This window comes from Euwallacea fornicatus, chromosome 7 (genome assembly GCF_040115645.1).
Source record: "Euwallacea fornicatus isolate EFF26 chromosome 7, ASM4011564v1, whole genome shotgun sequence".
Classification (NCBI taxonomy): domain Eukaryota; kingdom Metazoa; phylum Arthropoda; class Insecta; order Coleoptera; family Curculionidae; genus Euwallacea; species Euwallacea fornicatus.
The window spans coordinates 5604164-5622692 of record NC_089547.1 but is presented as its reverse complement, the minus strand read 5'-3'; the positions used below and the strand labels follow the sequence as shown (position 1 = coordinate 5622692).

The window sequence follows — 18529 nt, the reverse complement described above, 5'->3', positions numbered from 1 at the left end:
TTTTAATTTTGTAAATTTCTGGTCAGCGTCCTCCTCGCGGGCTAGCGTTCCGAATTCAATGCAACTGCAGTCGTCAATGTTATTATTAAGTTTATTACGTCAACCTGCAACTTACAAAAAACCATAGGTTTTACTCTCGGTAAAATAAACTGCTTACACTAATGTTCAACTAAAAAAACAATACAAAAAGTATTAACGTTACCATGAATATAATGATTATGACACCATCTAAATATCTACTGGCAGTATGATTATGAAAACCGTGACATACGCGTGACGCCTCTATTACTAAATTGAGGGATTCAACCTAGAATAGAACGATTAAAACTAGGAAAAGTCGCATTAGTCAAAATACGAACGTGAACCGAAAACGAACAACGAAACGAAGTTGGGTCCGTCGAAATTCAGCCGTGAAGCTGGACCGAGACGACTAATGCGAGTTTTGATTGGGAGAAAACATATCACAAAAGACTATCACAAATAAAAATAAAACAATATCTTGCTAAGAATGAAAATACTTCGAGGGGGGAGAAACTTCCCTTAAAATAACAAAATAAATTACAACTAAAAGGATTTCCTATACTCGACGCAGGGTTATATTATGCAACGATTACACTTAGTTATCGATAACTTGGTAGTTTACGTTAAATACAAAAATATCTGAAATATGCGATTACAATGGCATACTTTAAGTAGTTTACATTGCTATTAATAGTGTTAGAATGTATAAATCCTTAACGCGAAGTCATACAATGTGTCAATTCGAAGAGATCAATTGATTAGGGAATCGTTAATTAAATGTCTAGTAGATCGGAGTTTGTGCGGATCCATTGCTGTGATCCAGACGCAAACCGACCGTTTAGGGTACGTTCAGTCGGCCAGACCGCCCGAAAAGCTGAAGAAGGTTTAGATCGTGATTCATTTAGTTTTGTTGAGCTGCAGTTGGGTCCCTGGTGGTTGCTCGACAAACTCCGTAGCAACCGAATCAACCTTAGTAAATTTACGTTTCGAGGACCAACACCGATATTATATTCGCAATTGATAGCAGAAATTCCACTTAGTTGATAGTCGCGACTTTGCTGCTTCCAAAAGTCGTAGATCAACTCTCCAACGTTCCACTAAACTCTACTAATAATATCACAAACAACAATTTTTTTGTTTTTTTTTTAAAAACCTCTTTCGCCTTCACAACTTTAAATCAACAACCTTTCATGCTAAGACCTCAGTTACAGACCCGATTAGACAATGGGTGGTGCCCACGTAATAACATTTACAATTTTAAAACGCATGTAATCTCGACGATTATTCCATATACCACAGACAGTAACACAGACAAAGTTTCCCTAACATAAACCACTCTGAACATTCACTATATTAATTCGGCTTTCCAGGGAACGGAAAGGCGGACATCGGTCAACGGGCAGTGAAGGGAGGGGGCAGCAATTGTTACTCGAAAGAACTTTTAAGGCCCGTTTCGGAGAAATCGTCAGGGGTAATCGAAAGTTTTTTTAATGTCTAATTACGTTAAGACTGACTCGAGGACGTCCGTCCAGCGATATCGGAGCCGACTCGGACGCTGGGAATTTGCGCAGGTATCGAAGTGCCCAAGACTGACTTGAAACGAGCAGTTTCATGGCGACGTGAAGTAACCGTGAAAGGACCTACCACCGGCACTTCGTAGTAGTCGAACTGTGAAGTTGGGAAAAAGCGTTCGCAGTGTAAATTCCATCGGAAATTGCCGCAAAACGTTATCGTGCCGAATCTCCACGGAACAACAGCCCAATTCCATCTTCGACTTCGTCTCGTTAAACCGTGAGTATTTTACATGCATTTGAGTCGGATCTCACATCCAGCCGATGGATTTATGCGACTCGAAGAGGTTCTACCTTTAGTCTATAAATATCTCTTTCCGAACGCCCTCGCACGTTTCCCCTTATCGGCAACGGAACTGAGGGGATTTTGCATTTTTCACACGCGGCTCCCCCACAGCGGCCGAATAAAATAAATATTTAACGAACGGTCGGTGCACTAGTGAAGTTCGAAATAAAAGTGATTTTTAAAGCGTTTCATTAGGAGATCGTGTATTATTTACACTCGTCAGGATAAAGGGAAAACTAAAACTGAAATGAAAACGCTCATCCATTATGTAGGCCGACATTTCCCACGAATTGGCCCTTGTGCGGGGGGGGAGGAGCGGGGAGGGGGCTCTCTCGATGCGGAAATTGACCCATGGTCAGCTGGGTTTGATTATAGAGCGGCCATCCCGCAATTGTGGGAAATCGAGCCGGGCCCCCTTTGAGCTCTCGCATGTACGTGCGGAGAAACACCTCGCTACTGCTGATATAACCATTTTTTTTAGCCAAAAAAAACTAACATCGCCTTGCCAAAAACTTAAAAATAGCGATATTTTCGATGTGTTTTCATTCATTATTTTCTTAATTTACAAACATTCCAGATATTTTTAGGCGTGTTGATTCAATTTTGAATGGAAAATAGGCGCTCGGGTTGAGATAGCCCTCCGCGCTTACCGGCAAACGTGTGAGTGGTTTTGTTTTTTGAGTAAATATCGCGTGGGGGGGGAGGGAGGGGGGGACGTGGCAGCGGCGCGTAGCATGTGGCTTTGTTTACCAGAAAGGAGCCGAGGTTATATTAAGGACGCTCTAACGAGGGGGAGAAGGGCAAAGTTCCGAGGAATTAAGGAAAAAAATTCAAATTAGAAAACATTTCTCACACGTTGTTTTGCGTAAAATCAGGAGAGTCGTGCGCGCACTCCGGACCTGCCCGAAGGGCCTTCGGAACGACGAGCTCCATCCTGACGCACGGGATCGTGGCGAAGGCGCCGGGACCGCCTAGTAGATACCAATTGTCGGCCCATCCGACGCCGGTGCGTTCCGAACTGTTCGTCCCCCTTTCTTCCCAGGAAAAACCTTTTGGCTTTAACCCAAAACTCACCATAACCCAACATCTTAATACATATTACTCTAAACAAACATATCTCCGCAATCCCTAATTTTATACGTACGTCAACATTTTGCATCCAAAGTCTGTCGAAACGATTTTAGAAGCACCAAAATGGATATAAAGACGACATCAGCTTGTGAATGACTGAGCTTGATATTTTCCTGTCTTCGGTCAAAACCACCACTTTGTGCCGCCACACGTTAAAGTGTCCGTTTTGCTGTGTCAAATTGGTACGAAATAACGCACAAGTCTTTTAATTCTCACTTACAAGTTAAAAACCGATAACGGCTGATTGCTCCACACGTTGGAGCTTGTTTCGGTATTTGGGAGACGATGCGTGTTTTCGAGCATGTCGTCGGAGGGTTTGTTTTAACGGATGAATTTCGGGAGTTTTCTTTTTTTTTTAGGTTTAATTCAATTCTCAGTACAAAATCAGAGTTACATCTTGAAATATCACAGTCAGCTTTCGCGATCCAGAGCTTCGGTCCTCCAACGACACGCTCATTCCCCAAATTCCAGTAACTTACGAGCTAAAGTAACGTAACGTAGGGTCGATCGGCACATTATTAGGTCCAATCCAGAAAACAGAAATTCGTATTTAACTTGAGTCTGTATGTGGCGGTTTGCTGGTTTCGCGGGACCGCGGTGGATATCGGAACCGACGTTATTCGTACTGTCAGTCCCATCCATTTTCCTTGATCATGTGGGCCAGTTCGATAATGAATTTGCCTTCTTTGTATTTCTGGCTCGACTCGAAGGCGTGTTCCTGAAAAGGGGGAGACGTCGTCAGGCAAACTGCCGAAATATCGCTTAAAAGAAAAAAAACAAACAAACAAGATGGAGCCGTTGACGTATTAGTCAATTCGTTTGTTTTTTTGTCGTCAATGTCAACCGTCGAAAATTCCACGAAGATTGTTCAGTTCTTACGTATTTCCAGCCTAAGGTAGTTTTGCAGCATTCACAGTAGATGTCAGCCACGGCATGCAGTCCTGTCAGTAAAACTCTTTCTTCAGCCGGACCGCAGCCGACGTTCACTCTGAAAAAGAACAATCGCATCGTTACGGTCGTTCACGGTTCTACGTTGACTTGTAAATTTTAAGCCTTTTGGAGAAATCTAGACTTTCCGCAGTCGGAGGTAACCTCGATAGTATTTTTCTGAGAACTGACCTCGTGCAATGTCTAAATCGTGTTCGACCACGAGGCAAACGCTCTTCTCTGAAATAACAGTGAGTTCGATTTCCCCGAAGCTCACGACACGAAACCAAATCCAAAATGGGTCAAACGGTACACATGCATGTTTCATATCCCGTTTCCTTTGTCATGCATTGGCATTGTCTAAAGCCACTCTACCTAGCACTTAAACAATAAAGGACAGACATATACTTACACAGAATTGAATAAATATGCTCGACCCTGGGAGCCTTGGAATGACTAAAACAGAAAAAAAAAACATCATTAATACACATTTAGCTTAGTCACTTCATTGTGAGGTTCATGGAAATGGGCAGTTTTTTAATGCCGAAACTGGCCCGATATGGATCGAAATTCCCTTTTAATAGGCGGTTATTCAATAGGTTAATGTCGTTACCGAGTTCGGCGTGGGAGCTAATAGGAATATTCTTTTATTTACGAAGCGTATTTTCGGAAAGTTAGAAATAGGACGAATTTCTATAAACAGCCATCGGGGTTTCGCTCAAATCCCAACTCGATGGCGTCTTAACAAGGGAATTAAGCTCTTTTGGAATTTTTCCCGCAAGGAAACGGGCAATCGTTAATGCGAGACGATCCAGAGCTAATTGGAAATTATTGATGAACCTTCAAACGGAAATTAGATTAAGGGGCACTCATTCATTACATTACCAATGTTTATGAAGATAATTTAACGGCCCCCGTCTGGGAAATGATTGCAAACTCATTAATAAGTTCATGTTGACATTTGCGTTGAACTAACGACGTTGGCTGATTAAAGAGAACGAACGAACGAACGAACGAAACTAAGAAGGGAAGTTGAGCGGCGAACATGGGAAATTTGCCCCACTCGTCCGAACGCATCCTCGACGAGTACAGTTGAGGTGTCTTACCTTGGAGATGAGTTCATCGTGGTTGGCAAGGTGGGCCCGACAGTGTATGCACGAGTAGGTGCGATGGCACTGAGGAGGCAAATAGGCCTGAAACGTTTTCACCATGGCGGCGGGCGGGGCGACGGATGGCGGACGGCGCTCTGGCGACACCGCGGGCCATGCGGACCCGTCACACCTGGAACAAAAAACCAAAAAAAAAGTGCGTTCAGAGACCGGAGGACCTCCGAAAACAGAAACGCTTTCACGCATCGCTCCCGGAAACTTGACCGCAGCCTTTGAACGGCTACGCCCGACTCTCTGAATGAACCAGAAGCGAGCGCTGACTTTTGCGTGAATTGGGCCTCAACTCTGAATGAATTCCGTTAAAATTACGTTAATTCTCGCCCATTGTGTATTGTTTATTATTTTTAGAATTTTTTTTAGTCTCTTATTAAGGTCGGCGTTCGCAAGTCAGATCGGGATGATAATAAACATATCCATCAAAAACGCAGTAATAGGCACTTAAACATGCAATAAAAGTGTAACGATTGCATATTGTTAGCGCATTACGAGCAAAAAATCAGTACAGCGTTGTTGTGCAATGATCGACTATCGAAAACAATGCGAGGTCATTAATTCATAATGGCTGGGTATGGTGTTAATTTAATTTAACGCTCTGTAGAGTCCTGACGTTGACACAGTTCAATAGAACTCATACAAACTAAACATTTGTTCTACCATTAAAGGAACCGATAATGGACTTTTTGCTATTTGCGGCGTTGCAGCTGACCACACGATCTGTCCGACGATAAGATTGTGTGTGTGCAATAAAAGAACCAAACATAAACAGACAATGAGTGTTTTTCTTGAATTGCAATTGCCAAGGTCAGTGCTCGTGAAAAATGATTTCGCATCGTTCGTAATCGCCAGAGACTACTGCACCGTGGAGAAATGATTAATGAAATTTACTGGAAACAGAAATTCATTTTCGAAATCCAATAACGTGCACCTGGGTGTGTTTTTTTTGCCGAAACGGGATGCAGTGCTGCAAGGAGTAAATAGTTTTAATTGAGTGCCTTGTACATAAAAAAGGAAAAAAAAAAAAGAAGCGGAAATCCCGCGCGTTCCCCCGTTCGGGATCGAACCCGGGACCTTCCGGGCGTCGAGCGGACGCGATAACCGCTACGCCACGAACGTCCTCCTCGAGGAACTCAAAAAAATCAGAGAGAACCCCGTTTAATAGCGATCTCTAGTCTTTGACGGGAAGAAACGGCGAACACTATCGAAATGAAAAATTTGCTCGGATTAAGTGATAACTTAAATAAATTGTCGTGACGCAGGCTGCCCCATCTCGATCTCGTTTTCATAAATTAAGCTTAAACTCGGAGAAGCAGTTTGTCAAGTCCGTAGCTGTCTAATTAAACTTAATAACACCTGACGCATCCCGACGGAGCGGTCCCAAGACGCAGGCGCCATTTACTTTCCCTTTCAAATCGGAATTAATCTCTTCCTGCAATAAAAAGCTCGAAACTGTCTGCCTTCAACTTTGCATTGCGCAATTGCGTAAATGGACAATGGCGGGCGGCTAATATGCGAAAATTCGTGCGATTACGTACATTGAAACGGCGACACGCAGTGGCGCCTCCGCAGGTAACTCCGTGCGTGCCTCCCCCCCTCCCCTCCTCACACACTCTCGCGGCCGCGATTTCTGTCCTCACCGATGCACTTTTGTGCGAGTTCACAATTCGAGCCGTAATTTCGATTTTTTCAGGAAGACTCGTGATTTGAAAGGCCTCTCCGAAAATAGCGAATTTCAATCAACTTCCGCGTTCATGCAGCGGCAATTTCCCGTATGCACACACACACACACATGCCAACGTCCTCGATTAACCGAAATGAAACCGAATAAATGTTGGATTTGGGCCAAAACTGAAATTCGTTTCTTGTTATTGCCGAGAAAACACGTTGACACCTGAATTCGCACCCATGCCAAAAACACCAATGGACTCGAAACGACCGCAAGCATTTTCGGTGACAAAACAGAACCCGTAACTTCGATTTTACCGTACCTTTCGGTATTACTGTGACGTAATGGGTGTTGCCTAAGCGAGGCTTTACGTGTCTAATTGATTATGTGCCGAGGGAGGAAGCGGTTTGAACCTCCAAAATTATTTGGGGAGCAATTAACGGCGAAATAACACGCAATTAAAAGTAAAAGCTTTCTTAGCACACATCGCCAAATCGGTTGAATTTAGTCGTCGTAAGAGGAAAAGAGGATGTTATAATCTCGATTGAGTAAGCAGGTATTGTGTTGTTTAATTGCGGACGGTAATTAATAGAATGAAAGCGAGTTTAAGATTGCAGGGGCTTGGCAATTAGACGCGGATACTAGGAAGGTTAGAGAGAACGATTTTCGCTATAATGCCCGCGTTCGAACGATCTGAAGCGCTTGAAAGCCATTGGAGGATTCCTACTGGCCGTTGTAGAGCGTTAACGAGGCGGACGTTCGAAAATCGACCGGGTTATCGAATCCCTTCGCCCACCCCCTTTTAGCTTTCGACCAGTGGACGGATCGACGAAAGCCAGCTTTCAAACCCCGGAGATTCGATTTTGTTCCCCGCGGAACACCCTGTCCATTGCCGAATGCAACGACCCACCGATCACGTGGGACAATCATTCGCGCACTTTCCCGTACCCGTCACTTTTGGCCACGTTCATCGGTTTCGGGTAAGGCGAGTCTTCGCGGGAGCGACGAAAGTTTACTAGATCGCAACTACCGCTAAACGTTACGTTGGAAACAAGACTTACCAGCCTGAAATTTCTTTGCAATGAACGAGGATGTCCTCGTGGAACAAACGGCAATACCATCGGAGCAGTGCCTCCAGATACTCGCGGACACAGCGATAAGCGGAGTAAAACGCGAACAATACGTAGGAAACAACGCCGATACAAAGGGAACATCCCGTTACGGGAGGAAAACAGACTAGAAGAGAAAAATAGAGCGGGAGGAGGAAGACGACGAAGAGACTGCGAGGGAGCCCTTTGCCCATGGCGATCGCAAGGTGATGCGGGCGCAGCCCAGACGAGATCACCCTGACTGCTCGTGCAACCCTAGGAGGCAGGTAGACGACCCACTGCCAGAGAGGTTTCCAAGAGACGATTTAGTTGAATGGTTTTCGGTGTTTTCGAAGCACGAACTAAAACGAAAATACTTGAGACTTTGCGACTTTCCAACAAGAAACGCCGAAGAACGACAGCGGTCTTACGGTTTACGTGTGGAGTTACGGCAACGAGCCTTGCGGCCGAACACGAGCAGGCAGGGTCGTACCAGAGAAACAGCCGAAGGGATTTCGAGAACGATCGTTGTACGCGGGAACTTAGGAGAAAACGGAGTCCTCCCAAGGGAGGAGTTCGAGCGTGTAAATCTGCAAAAATTAGAAACTTAAGAGGGCCCAGCTCGCTCTTCGAGAGAGAGAGAGAGAGAGAGAGAGAGAGTGAGTTTCGGCGAGTCTCGCGGCGTGGTTCTACCTAAAACTAACGTGCATGCGATCTAAAGGAACAAAAACCATACCTGAATACTATCGTTATCATCGTCAGGAGAGAACTCAGAGCTAGACATAAAGTTTTCAGTATGACCCTAATTACGAGATCGATTATCTTGAGAAGGCCGATGCGAATTCGACTGAAACGAAAAAACTGCGTTTAATATTTAATCCCGCAATAATTCCATTACGAACTTACTACAACCGCATATCGACAGCATCGGAGTAATCGATAACGTACTTCACGAACAAGAACGGAACGCAAAATATCGCCAAAAATATTAGCCGTTTCGTGTATTCGAAGACGTGCAGGCACACGTAGAACACCCCGAGGAACGCGTAGCAACTGAGTATGACTCGTAGAGAAAATCCGAGTGAGACTGAGAGAATCGCCAAGGGGAAAAACAGCTGGGGAACAAGTTTCCAGAAAACCTTTCTGGCAATTCCGCCTGCACGGGTTAGGCGACTAAGAATAGCAAAAAATTTCCAGAAAAGCAGTTTGAGCGTCATGACTGCACGTCGAACTGTCTTGCACTTACTGGCAAACGAGCGGCATTCGGCCCGGCACCCGAACGGTCAGGTAGACGGAGCTTTCGGGCTCGAAAAGCACCCTTTTGAAGCGGATTTGCGCCCAGAACCACCCTTCGGATCTCGAACGAGCTTTGTCCCTCGCTGGTCGGTTCTAACCGCTCGTTTAACCGACTCAAAAACCCTTAGTAGCAGCTAACAGTGATTAGCACCGGACAGTTGCTCAGCTTCTACGCCGAGCAATCGCTATTTGAGTCGCGCATCGGTAAGGTTGAACAATAACGAATCCCGCTACGAATTCGTTGGGGACCAAGATGGCCCTTCGCTATCGCCAGTTACGGTCCTGATCTGGACAAAGACCCCCGTCGGACGACACTCTGCACGCGTCTCCCCGGAATGTCTCTGATTAACGACCTCCAACCGAAATTTGGGTCATTAACACGGGATTATGAGTCAAGTCCGCGAGAACGTCAACTTGAAAAGCCCCGTTATTTTCGCCAAAATGTAGTGTAAATAATAGATGAGCCACTTAGGAAGAGGCCATTGTGTAAAGTCGGACATCGGGTCTTTTTGGACGACGCCGCTAGAAGGGCCCACGGAATATCGGCGGAAAGTCGGGTAAACTTTCCTCGAGGGCCGGCAGTTAAGCGGATCGCAGAGCGAGGGGGCGGGGGGAAAAAAATGTCCTCGAAGTTTTATACCGAGGACGTTCCGAAACCGGATAAAACGCCAATTAGTGGAAACTTATTCCCGAGCACTCCGTGGAAACCGAACGGCCTAGGAAGTGTTTGCACCTTCGAAAAGGTAATGGAATAAATTGTAATCCCAGTTCAAACAAACGCGGAGCTGAGCTAATATTAAGTCTGTCGACTGGAGTTAAATGCAGTTTTGACCTTCATTTTCCTGTCTAGCGACGAGCGCAATCGATAGGAATAAACGACCAGAAAACTGATAAATTAAGACAAAGCCCATTGTTTGAAGAGCTCACATTGCTTAAAAACAATTTTTTCGTTAAATGCCCCTGCACGCATCGTCGGCGTTTATCTGGGTCCGTCGCCTTCCTCAGATCTACGTCGGTGAGTGGTACTGCGCCTCTCGCGTTGGGGCTCGCGCCGTCTGGATGACGTCGCCAATACGGCCGCCGTGGATTCCTCAGTTGTCTCGAGTGGCGCAAAATGACTGAGAACCGATCGTCGTCGGGTCGTCGCAGAACGGCAATATGGAACGTGTAACGCGATCGTGTCGGAACATCACGGAGAACATTCTCCGTTGTTAACGAAACGTCAATTTACCAACGAGACGACCCGACGAGTTAACCGCGGCTCGATCGCACCCCCGCCGTCCTGCGTTGCACGTCAACTCTCAGTTTTTTCTCGCCTTTTCGGTTCCGGGGAAGTGGCAGAATCCAAAAGAGGATTCTCGGCCACCCGGTGCCGGCCACAGATGGCTCTGCCAGTTCGGGCCGGTACGCCCGTCCTCGTCCCGTTACCAACCCTAACGCCGCAACATCGAACGCTGACATGTGACGGTGCCGCATTAAGGGCGGATTTTTACCTCTCCGAAGCGTTCGAAATGCTGAAGGTGCACCCTAATGGCCGAACCCCATTGTTCCCCGCACACGAACACCGAATGGCAATTAATTACCGGGTCGAATTTCACGTATGAAATCCGCACAATGGGGCTGATAAATTATTTAAGCACCTCGAAAAGAGGGAAAAGACCCCCGGGATGAAATCAAAACGACGACCTTGATCCCGACATCGAGCGTATTGTTAAAAACGATCGCGGTTCCATCAGCAGTTTTCGCCTTAACGCGACGTGGCAGGAGCGGACCTCAGCTAGTCGAGTTCAATGAATGTTGGCACCCAATTCCGAGAACCCCGACGTCGGTTAGATCTCGATTTGCCATTCCAATTGCCGAATGATGGGGCCTCGATGGTGGGTACCTGCGTGACCGTTGTAGCAAACGTTTCCTGGAATCGAACTCGAACCGAAGACAAGACCCACGCAAACCACGAGCTATGCTGAAACCAATAATAGTTGCCCTATTGTGTAATCAATTATTTATTTTCCGTCTCAACGGCCATGGGACGGATGGGTTTCGACAGAACCAGCTGTTTTATACCGCGCGTCCTCAATTTCTATTTTGCCAGTTTGTTCAGCTTCCCATGCGTGCACGCGTTAAGCGCCAACGCAGTTCCTCGATAAACGTTTCCTTACCAGTTGGTACCGATCCAGCGTGGAGAAATTTCAGTTTATTTACGTTCGGAAATACACACAAATGCCAAACGGAATATTGTTGCGAAAAAAGCTTAAACCGCGGGATTTAGCTCTTGCGGTTAACTGTCCGTTACTTATTAATAGCCCCATTTCCAAGTAGACTGATTTTCCACGGAAGCGGGAGGAGGAGACGGAGGTGATATTGAACACGTCTAAATAATCGGAACGTCCATTGAGACGAGAGTGAGGAGGCAGTGGCGCGAAGTTTTCTCAAAATCGCTGGCGCATGCGCGCGCGCGCGCTGCCTCGGCAATTTGCGGATATTGAAAAATGGAGGCATCGCGCGTCTCAATTCACGCGTTCACCTGTGCAAGGTAAAGGGCGAACTCTAAACCCGCAGACGTCGTACCACACGACGTCACGGGACGTCCAGCGGGGAACGACGCCGTGGCCACCGGAGGCGGTGTCGCTTCTACGGGATGTTAGTTTTTTCAAAGTAAACAAATCGAAGAGGCTCAACCCTTTCGGTCCGTCCCCCACGCGGCAGGAAACTAGCGACATGTGTCGCAGACAGCTGCTCGCAACGGTGACAATGAACCACGCGTGAGACCAGCTGATTTTTATTTATTATTGCGCACCGCAACCTATTGATGGCGTCCTTTGTTTAAACAATACGAAATTAAACTACTGTCCAACTTACAGTTGAAGAATCGGTGCAGGCACCGGGGTGCTGGAGTCCGCAGCGGAGCCGACGAGCCGAAGGCGCAGTTTCGGGAACCCCTGCGAAAAGGCACTGGGCCCTTAACGGTGGCGCACACGACACGCACGTACGTAAAAAAGAAGAAGAAAAAGCAAACGAACCGATTAAAAATGCGCAAAGGAGGCCTAAAAATAGCGTTTTATGGGGCCTTCGCGTTAACTAAACCAAATCAAAGTCCGGTGTGTCAGGAACACACGCGACCGACTCGGCAGGAAAGAAAATACTGAACCGCGCTGCTACACCAAGGCCGCGTTTATTTTATTTACATTATGTCGTTTTTATCTCGCTTCATTACAGGCGAAAATACGGTGCCACTCTTCAACGTTCTAGTTTATCGCCTTTTCGATGTTTACAGATCAATGTTGCATTTCTCCGGATGCGGCAATACTCCGTTCCATGTCACTGGAATTAGCTAACTAACCTCTGGTTAACCTTTTGCCAAACCGCTAACGTGCGGCGATCTAGACCGCAGCGGTTACGACACCGAAGCCTACGAATTGCGAAACTTCACAATCGGTTTGAATTCAAAGAAATCGCCGCGAGAACGTTTGGGAGAAACATGGAGATTGGAGAGTTCCTCGAGGCGATCGCGTCGAGGTCCTTTCGTGTCCCGCACCCCAACGGCTCCGAACGTTCTTCGCGGACTCCGTGTATCTGCCGCCCGGCTCGGGTACGTGTCACGTGACGCGGGAGGCCCTCCGCCGCTAGAACTCGGAATTGTCTCAACGAGTGACTTTGAGCACGAACACCGGCACGACGGTTGAAGCGTGTTAATTTGCGTATGCGACGCGAAGGGGCCCCCCTCCTCGCGTCTTGTCGTCCCTCCACGCGGCCCCGCGAATGTGACATTACATATTTATGACGCCCCTTTGTATCGCGTCAAGGGTGTTTTTGTTTGTACACTCATTTCCTGCCACCGGAACGGCACAAACAACGGAAGTTTCCCCTGGGCGCGAAGAAGAACGTCAATTGACGTTCCATTGAGTTTTATTGGGTTTTTCACCTCTCGATCCGCCATCGGTATTCGTTTTCTCTTGTGACCGATCGAAAAATTCCCGATGCCACGTGTCCGCAATCGTTAATTCGAATCGGGCGAGATTGTCCGGTTCGGCCTGAATAAGTGATACGAGGAGGGTCTCAACGAGGCGGAATTATGAATGCGCCGGAAGGAAATTTGAAAACTTTCTCCGCGGCTTACGAACGTTTATTTACGATCGGGCACGTAGGAAGGCGAACGGATTCGCCACCAGCGGAGCGCACCTCCGCCCTTTCCCTCCTCGGATTCGGGGTGACTTGGGCACTTGGCGGCGCCGGCGGTTTCGTCCTCGTCCCGCGGTGCGTCGTCCCCGGAGCGACTCTGTCAGGTTCGCCTGTCACCGTCCCGTTGCCAACCGCAGGCGCCGTAATACCAAAATCCCTGCGCCGCCGCTAAATCTCCGATGTACGTACGGGAAACTCGAGCGTTTTCCAAGGGCTCATATATTCCAAACGACGCCTTTAAACCGATACCTTTGGGCCCTTACTGCTTAGCGAATATAACCGACGATAAATGGAAAATGCGGGGGCGAAGCGGTCGTTTTCGATCCCGAGGCGGTTGACGTTGAAAAATCTACTTAAAATTATACCAGTTCTCTTCGGTTCTGCCGCGATTGCCGTTTGACGCGTCCAGTAGAATCTGGACCTAATCACCGTCATCCATTCCCGTTGCGGATCGAGCTCGCGCGCCCTTCTTAATACTTAAGTCGTTAGGCTTAATTTTTCGTCAAACAAACTGTCGCATTTACCAAAGCAATTGGCATTAAAACGTTGCAACAACGAAATTAGACCAACTGCGTTGCATTTCTCTTTTTCCACACAGTAAATTGGGTAAATCCACGTTGAACGTAATTTTTTCCCCGTCGCCGCATGCGATTCTTATCATCGTCTGACGTCAATCTTACTAATGGGACCGTGCGTGCGCGTGTATGTACATAGACCGTGTGTTCCCGCCGTTATCGATAGGTGCACATGTAAACAACAAACGTTCGGATGCTGGTGATAACAACCTTTTTGAGGATCGAGTTTTTGTGTTTTGAGCTTCCATGACCGATAAGGGTTCCGCATTATCGCTCGTCCGGTTTTCTATAAAACGCGATAAGAGATAATGAGGAGCTAATTGCGCATTTCGCCGCTGTATCTGTGCGAGACAAGGTCACGGCTCCTGCCGAACCCGACGGCACCCCCCGAGGGTACCCACTTGCCGCGAGTTGCGTACTCGGGCGAATTGCCCCGTCGACGGTCACTTGGCCCACTAGCACGGGAATTTTCCCCCCCGGGCGCGTCTCTCCTCCTTGAATTAGAACCGTTACTGTCACAAAACGGTTGTGTAATAGCCCAGGTGCACGCACACAATACAGGATTCCCATAAGAGTCACGTTATTCACGTGTCGCCAGACTAAGGTTAAGGACACACGAATTGCGTCGCCGGTCTTGGGACGGGGCCAAAATATGCCTGGTTATGGCGAAAGACGTTTCTCCGGTGTTACTAAAGAGGCTCATATAAGACGCCAAGTTTCATTAAACTCGCCGACAGTTTAAGAGAAAGCTGCTAAATCCTAAATCAGTTCCGGGATAATCCGGAGTTTCTGAGCGACCCCTTAAAGGCTTTTAGCGAGATTGTACGGGGGTAATATGCATAGACAGGGAGTTGCATGGGTAGCGGGACACGTGAGAAATCCCTCGATGGTTGTTAGTCAAAATAAAGTGATTACGGTCTGAAACATCTTTATGGCCCTCGGTTAAAAACGCAAAACGCACCGCAGGGACGGTACTTCCCGAGCCGCTGGAGTATTTGTCTTTACAATTGCACCGCAAATTGCGGTCCGCGAACAGTGGCGTGCCCCGCATTTCGGCACCGCTCTTGGGAGTTCTCGAACCAACACCGATCGCCGCGATGGGCGCACGCTGGAATTTTCGCGTCTTGAATTTTATGGGGGTCGCAAATCGCGCCCCAAGAAAACCTCGGAAGGCGTTGACCCTTTGAGCGGTCTCGATTTTCTGCGAAACTGTCCGGGCCCTCAGTTAAGAGATTAATACTGGAAAAATTATATCCAAACTTGGCAAAGGCTTCGGCCTCCGGTAAACTGCACAGACCCGAAATTCAATTAAAAAATAAGCTGTAATTAAGGCCGGGGCGCGACCCTGGCCGGCCTTTAAACTTAGCAGTTCAGCATCCTTGGTGAGCCAATTTAGATAAAAGTATTTTCCAGGTTTGTCGACTGGAAATTTTCCATCATACTCACGGGCGATCGTTTCCACGTCTCGGAAGCACAGGACTGGAAAGCCATTTGCCATTTTCCCGTTTTTAGCACGAGGTCCGTCCTTTGTTGCGGCCGCATATTTCGGGTCGCTTTACGGCGAGTAACTGACCCCGGTCAATGTCGAAAAGTCAAAGATGTCGAAAAGATTTCGCAACTGCCCGTCCGCGTAGTATCGACTGACCGATTTGTTTATACTACGGGGGCATGTTTACCCACGAGTGGGTCGTAAATAAGTAATAACCGAACGCGGCCATTGATCAATCCGCTTTGTTTTAAAATGTATCGCAATTTCGCGTTGTTGTTTGTTCCTCCGTTCGGAGCAACATTCTTTACGTGATGACCGCGCTCTACAAGAGTTCATCAACATCATAAATACGAGTGCAATCTCGCACCCAAGAGGTCATCTAAAATTACACTCCTCAAGTGCGAAACTCACTTAGTCGAACGTTATTGGAGAACTTTGCCGAGATGGCCCTTTTAACGGATCAAAAGTCTTCCGAACGTCACTCCGGAAGATTCCTCCAGTGCCGTCCGAAATCGTTCGTAATCCTCTCCGGCAACGGCTCTAATCCCGCAGATTGGACTCGCAGTCCACTAACGCAGTTACCGACTTAGGGCCTTAACTGGACAAATGAATAATGAATGCAATTAGCGTCGATGCAGTTCTTTGAACTGGGAAGGCAATAATTTTCCCCCGGTATATCAATCAATACGTCCATATGCAACAACACTTGCAGCCTAATGGCCCCAATAACAAAATGGGGTCACACCGGTGGTTAACGCTTGTTTATGTGAGCTGGAAATAGTTTAGTGCACGTTATGACAAACGGCCAAATGTGCATGCGTTTGAGTAGATTAGTAGCTTGATGAGGTAGCTATAAGATTCGTGGGAAATGGCGCATTGGGGGAGTTTAAGGGGGATGAACGTCGCCCCGTGTACCCACCTCTGGAGCGATTTAAGAGTCATTTCATACGTACCTAAAGCAATTCAGCATGCAGTGAGTATATCCAGGTTCATCTGAAACCACATAAATTAATGAATTAATTAATTAAAGTTAAGGCCTAGTTTGCTTAGAACGGGAAATAAAAAGCGAATGAGAAATTAGCGGTATCCATTGGCGTACCAAATCGTTTCGTGTGTTTTTTTTAGTTAATTATCGGTCGTTCGGTATTTGATAAATAGATCCCCATCGTCGGCCGAAGGTGACTGATGTAGGTCGCCCTAAATCTCCGGAGTTGCAAATGGACCATTATTTTCGGTGGGACTGCCTCACCTCTCTTATAACTCCTCCTCCTCCTCCTCCTCCTCCGCTCTAGGAAACTGCTGGAACTCCGCACTGACGGCAGCTCGACGAGCGACCGTTCAAGCGGTTTCTCGCAACAGTCAAAACTACGATTTCCGCTCGATTTGACACACGCCTGCGAAACCGAGCCCCACGTGACTCGAGCGTTCAAACGTCAACTTCAACGCTTTGACAACTACTCACAAAAAACGCGTATCGATGGAAGATTCAACGTCTCTGGTAAAGAAATTCCTGCAAAAAACCCTCCACGACCGCCAACACGTCATCGATCGCACCTACGAGCTGATCCGCGACTACAACAACGGAGACAGACTGAAGGCCGAATACGAGAGGACCCTCAGGAGCATCTGCACCTTATTGGGCCAACAAATCCCCGACCAGGTGTTGGTCTACATGCTCACCTTGGTGGACGTGCCCCTGGATTTGGCACAATCCGACGACGGTCAGCTGAAGCCGCTCATCGAGAAGATACGAACCTTGGAGGAACTTCAGAAAACTCAAAACTGTTTGACCGAGGACATCAAGGGCGCCTGCGCTGGACCTAGCGCAATCGGAGAGGGGCCGAAGACTCGACCTCAAGGGAGCGTTCTCAAGACGGGCGGCGGCAGGGGAAAGAAATGTGGGGAATTTCGCAGTCGCAAGGTGTCGAGTCTTCTGGATCTTGCAGCCGTGACGGTGGTGCGGAACCACTCCGAACTGAAAAAGACGTACCAGAGGAAGTTCGAAGAGGCTTGGACGATGGTGAATTCCGATCAGTGCGGAGGGGCGCTGCTGGAACAGTGCTACGAAACTCTAAGGGATTTGAACAGGAAGAGGAAGCTGCTGAGGGACATCGAGAACGATAACATCACGGAGGAGGTGGTGGCCGACCTGTACCAGGACGTGGACATATTCCTGAGGGAGAAGCACGTGTACGAGGTCGTCAACATGGATTTCTTCGAGTGCGCTTCGCAGTGGTCAATGGAGGCCATATCAGGAGAGTTTACTTGAATTATGCGCAGGGGACGATTTTTTTTTGTTTTTTTTATTTTATTTTAAGCCGCTTTAGTGTCGTTAAAGTCGCCCGATCAAGGGGAGGAGTGGGGTCGGGTTCGATAGAGAAACGGGGAGAGAAATAAAACTGTCGTTTAAGCTTTTTATTAATAAAAGGGCGGCGAAGACGTGTACGAACACGTCGAATTTTTTTTTTTTTAATTAAAATAGAAAAAAAAGTATATTACACGCAAATACACGGAGGAAAACTATGCCACAAACACAGGCTTAAAGCTCGAAGGGCCCCGCTATCACATCAAGTAACACAATTTACTGACGGTCATCGCTCCACGGCACGGTCGGGCCTTCTCAGGTTCAAGGTCCGTCCACCACGAAAAAATGGTTTGGTTCAATTCGCCTAGTCGAACTCGGGGGCCAAACGTGCGACGTTTACCTTGGAAATGCCGATAAAACCTACAACGTCTTAAACACGCCTCAACAAACCTCATTAGAGGATAGTCGGAACCTTAGGCTTCAGGGTTCGTTAAATCCCACTCGGGACTTTTATCCTTTAAAACTGTTCGCTCTCTTATTACCACATGATACATCTCTCAGACATTTTCAACAATAAAAATGGATAAGAGGATTTGAAGGTCGATAATACACACAAACTTTGCCGTCAGCAGTTCGCAGCTCGGCGTTCAAGACTCATCCATTGCTCCTCAAGTTTATTTCCCGGTAGGGGCTTTGGGGGAAAAGGAGAACGTCGCCTTTTACCGGGGGAGCTACATCAAACAAGGGAAACAAGGAGAGAACTTCACATTGTCTTTGAGGGTGAAATTTCCCTGGAAATCGCGGTGGAAACGAGCGTTCGCCGTGATAA

The 18529-nt window shown here is 47.3% G+C and overlaps 2 protein-coding genes across 7 annotated transcripts in view; one reads left to right on the top strand and one right to left on the bottom strand.

Moving 5' to 3' along the window:
- Nucleotides 1–73: 73 nt before the first annotated feature.
- Nucleotides 74–18529, bottom strand: part of Ypel (Yippee-like) — a 19905-nt gene continuing 1449 nt past the window's right edge. The window contains exons 1-7 of one of the 6 annotated variants that reach the window (XM_066284142.1): nucleotides 12012–12663; nucleotides 8593–8703; nucleotides 5043–5217; nucleotides 4349–4392; nucleotides 4063–4176; nucleotides 3889–3997; nucleotides 74–3727 (exon numbers count right to left, since the gene is read on the bottom strand). In XM_066284142.1, coding sequence (XP_066140239.1) covers nucleotides 3638–3727; nucleotides 3889–3997; nucleotides 4063–4176; nucleotides 4349–4392; nucleotides 5043–5217; nucleotides 8593–8612 — 552 coding nt within the window. In that variant the 5' untranslated portion in view covers nucleotides 8613–8703; nucleotides 12012–12663 and the 3' untranslated portion in view covers nucleotides 74–3637. Of the gene's footprint in view, nucleotides 3728–3888; nucleotides 3998–4062; nucleotides 4177–4348; nucleotides 4393–5042; nucleotides 5218–8592; nucleotides 8704–8762; nucleotides 9064–12011; nucleotides 12664–16348; nucleotides 16389–18529 lie in introns of those variants that run through there. The other 5 variants (XM_066284147.1, XM_066284143.1, XM_066284144.1 and 2 more) reach the window with 5 other exon arrangements.
- Nucleotides 16709–17898, top strand: LOC136340238 (uncharacterized). Its single transcript, XM_066284149.1, has one exon. It carries the CDS (start codon nucleotides 16873–16875, stop codon nucleotides 17662–17664), a length of 792 nt encoding a protein of 263 aa, XP_066140246.1. The 5' UTR covers nucleotides 16709–16872; the 3' UTR covers nucleotides 17665–17898.

Excerpts from the sequence above, each read along its gene's own strand:
- LOC136340238 (XM_066284149.1), top strand. The coding sequence starts at position 16,873 with ATGGAAGATTCAACGTCTCTGGTAAAGAAATTCCTGCAAAAAACCCTC.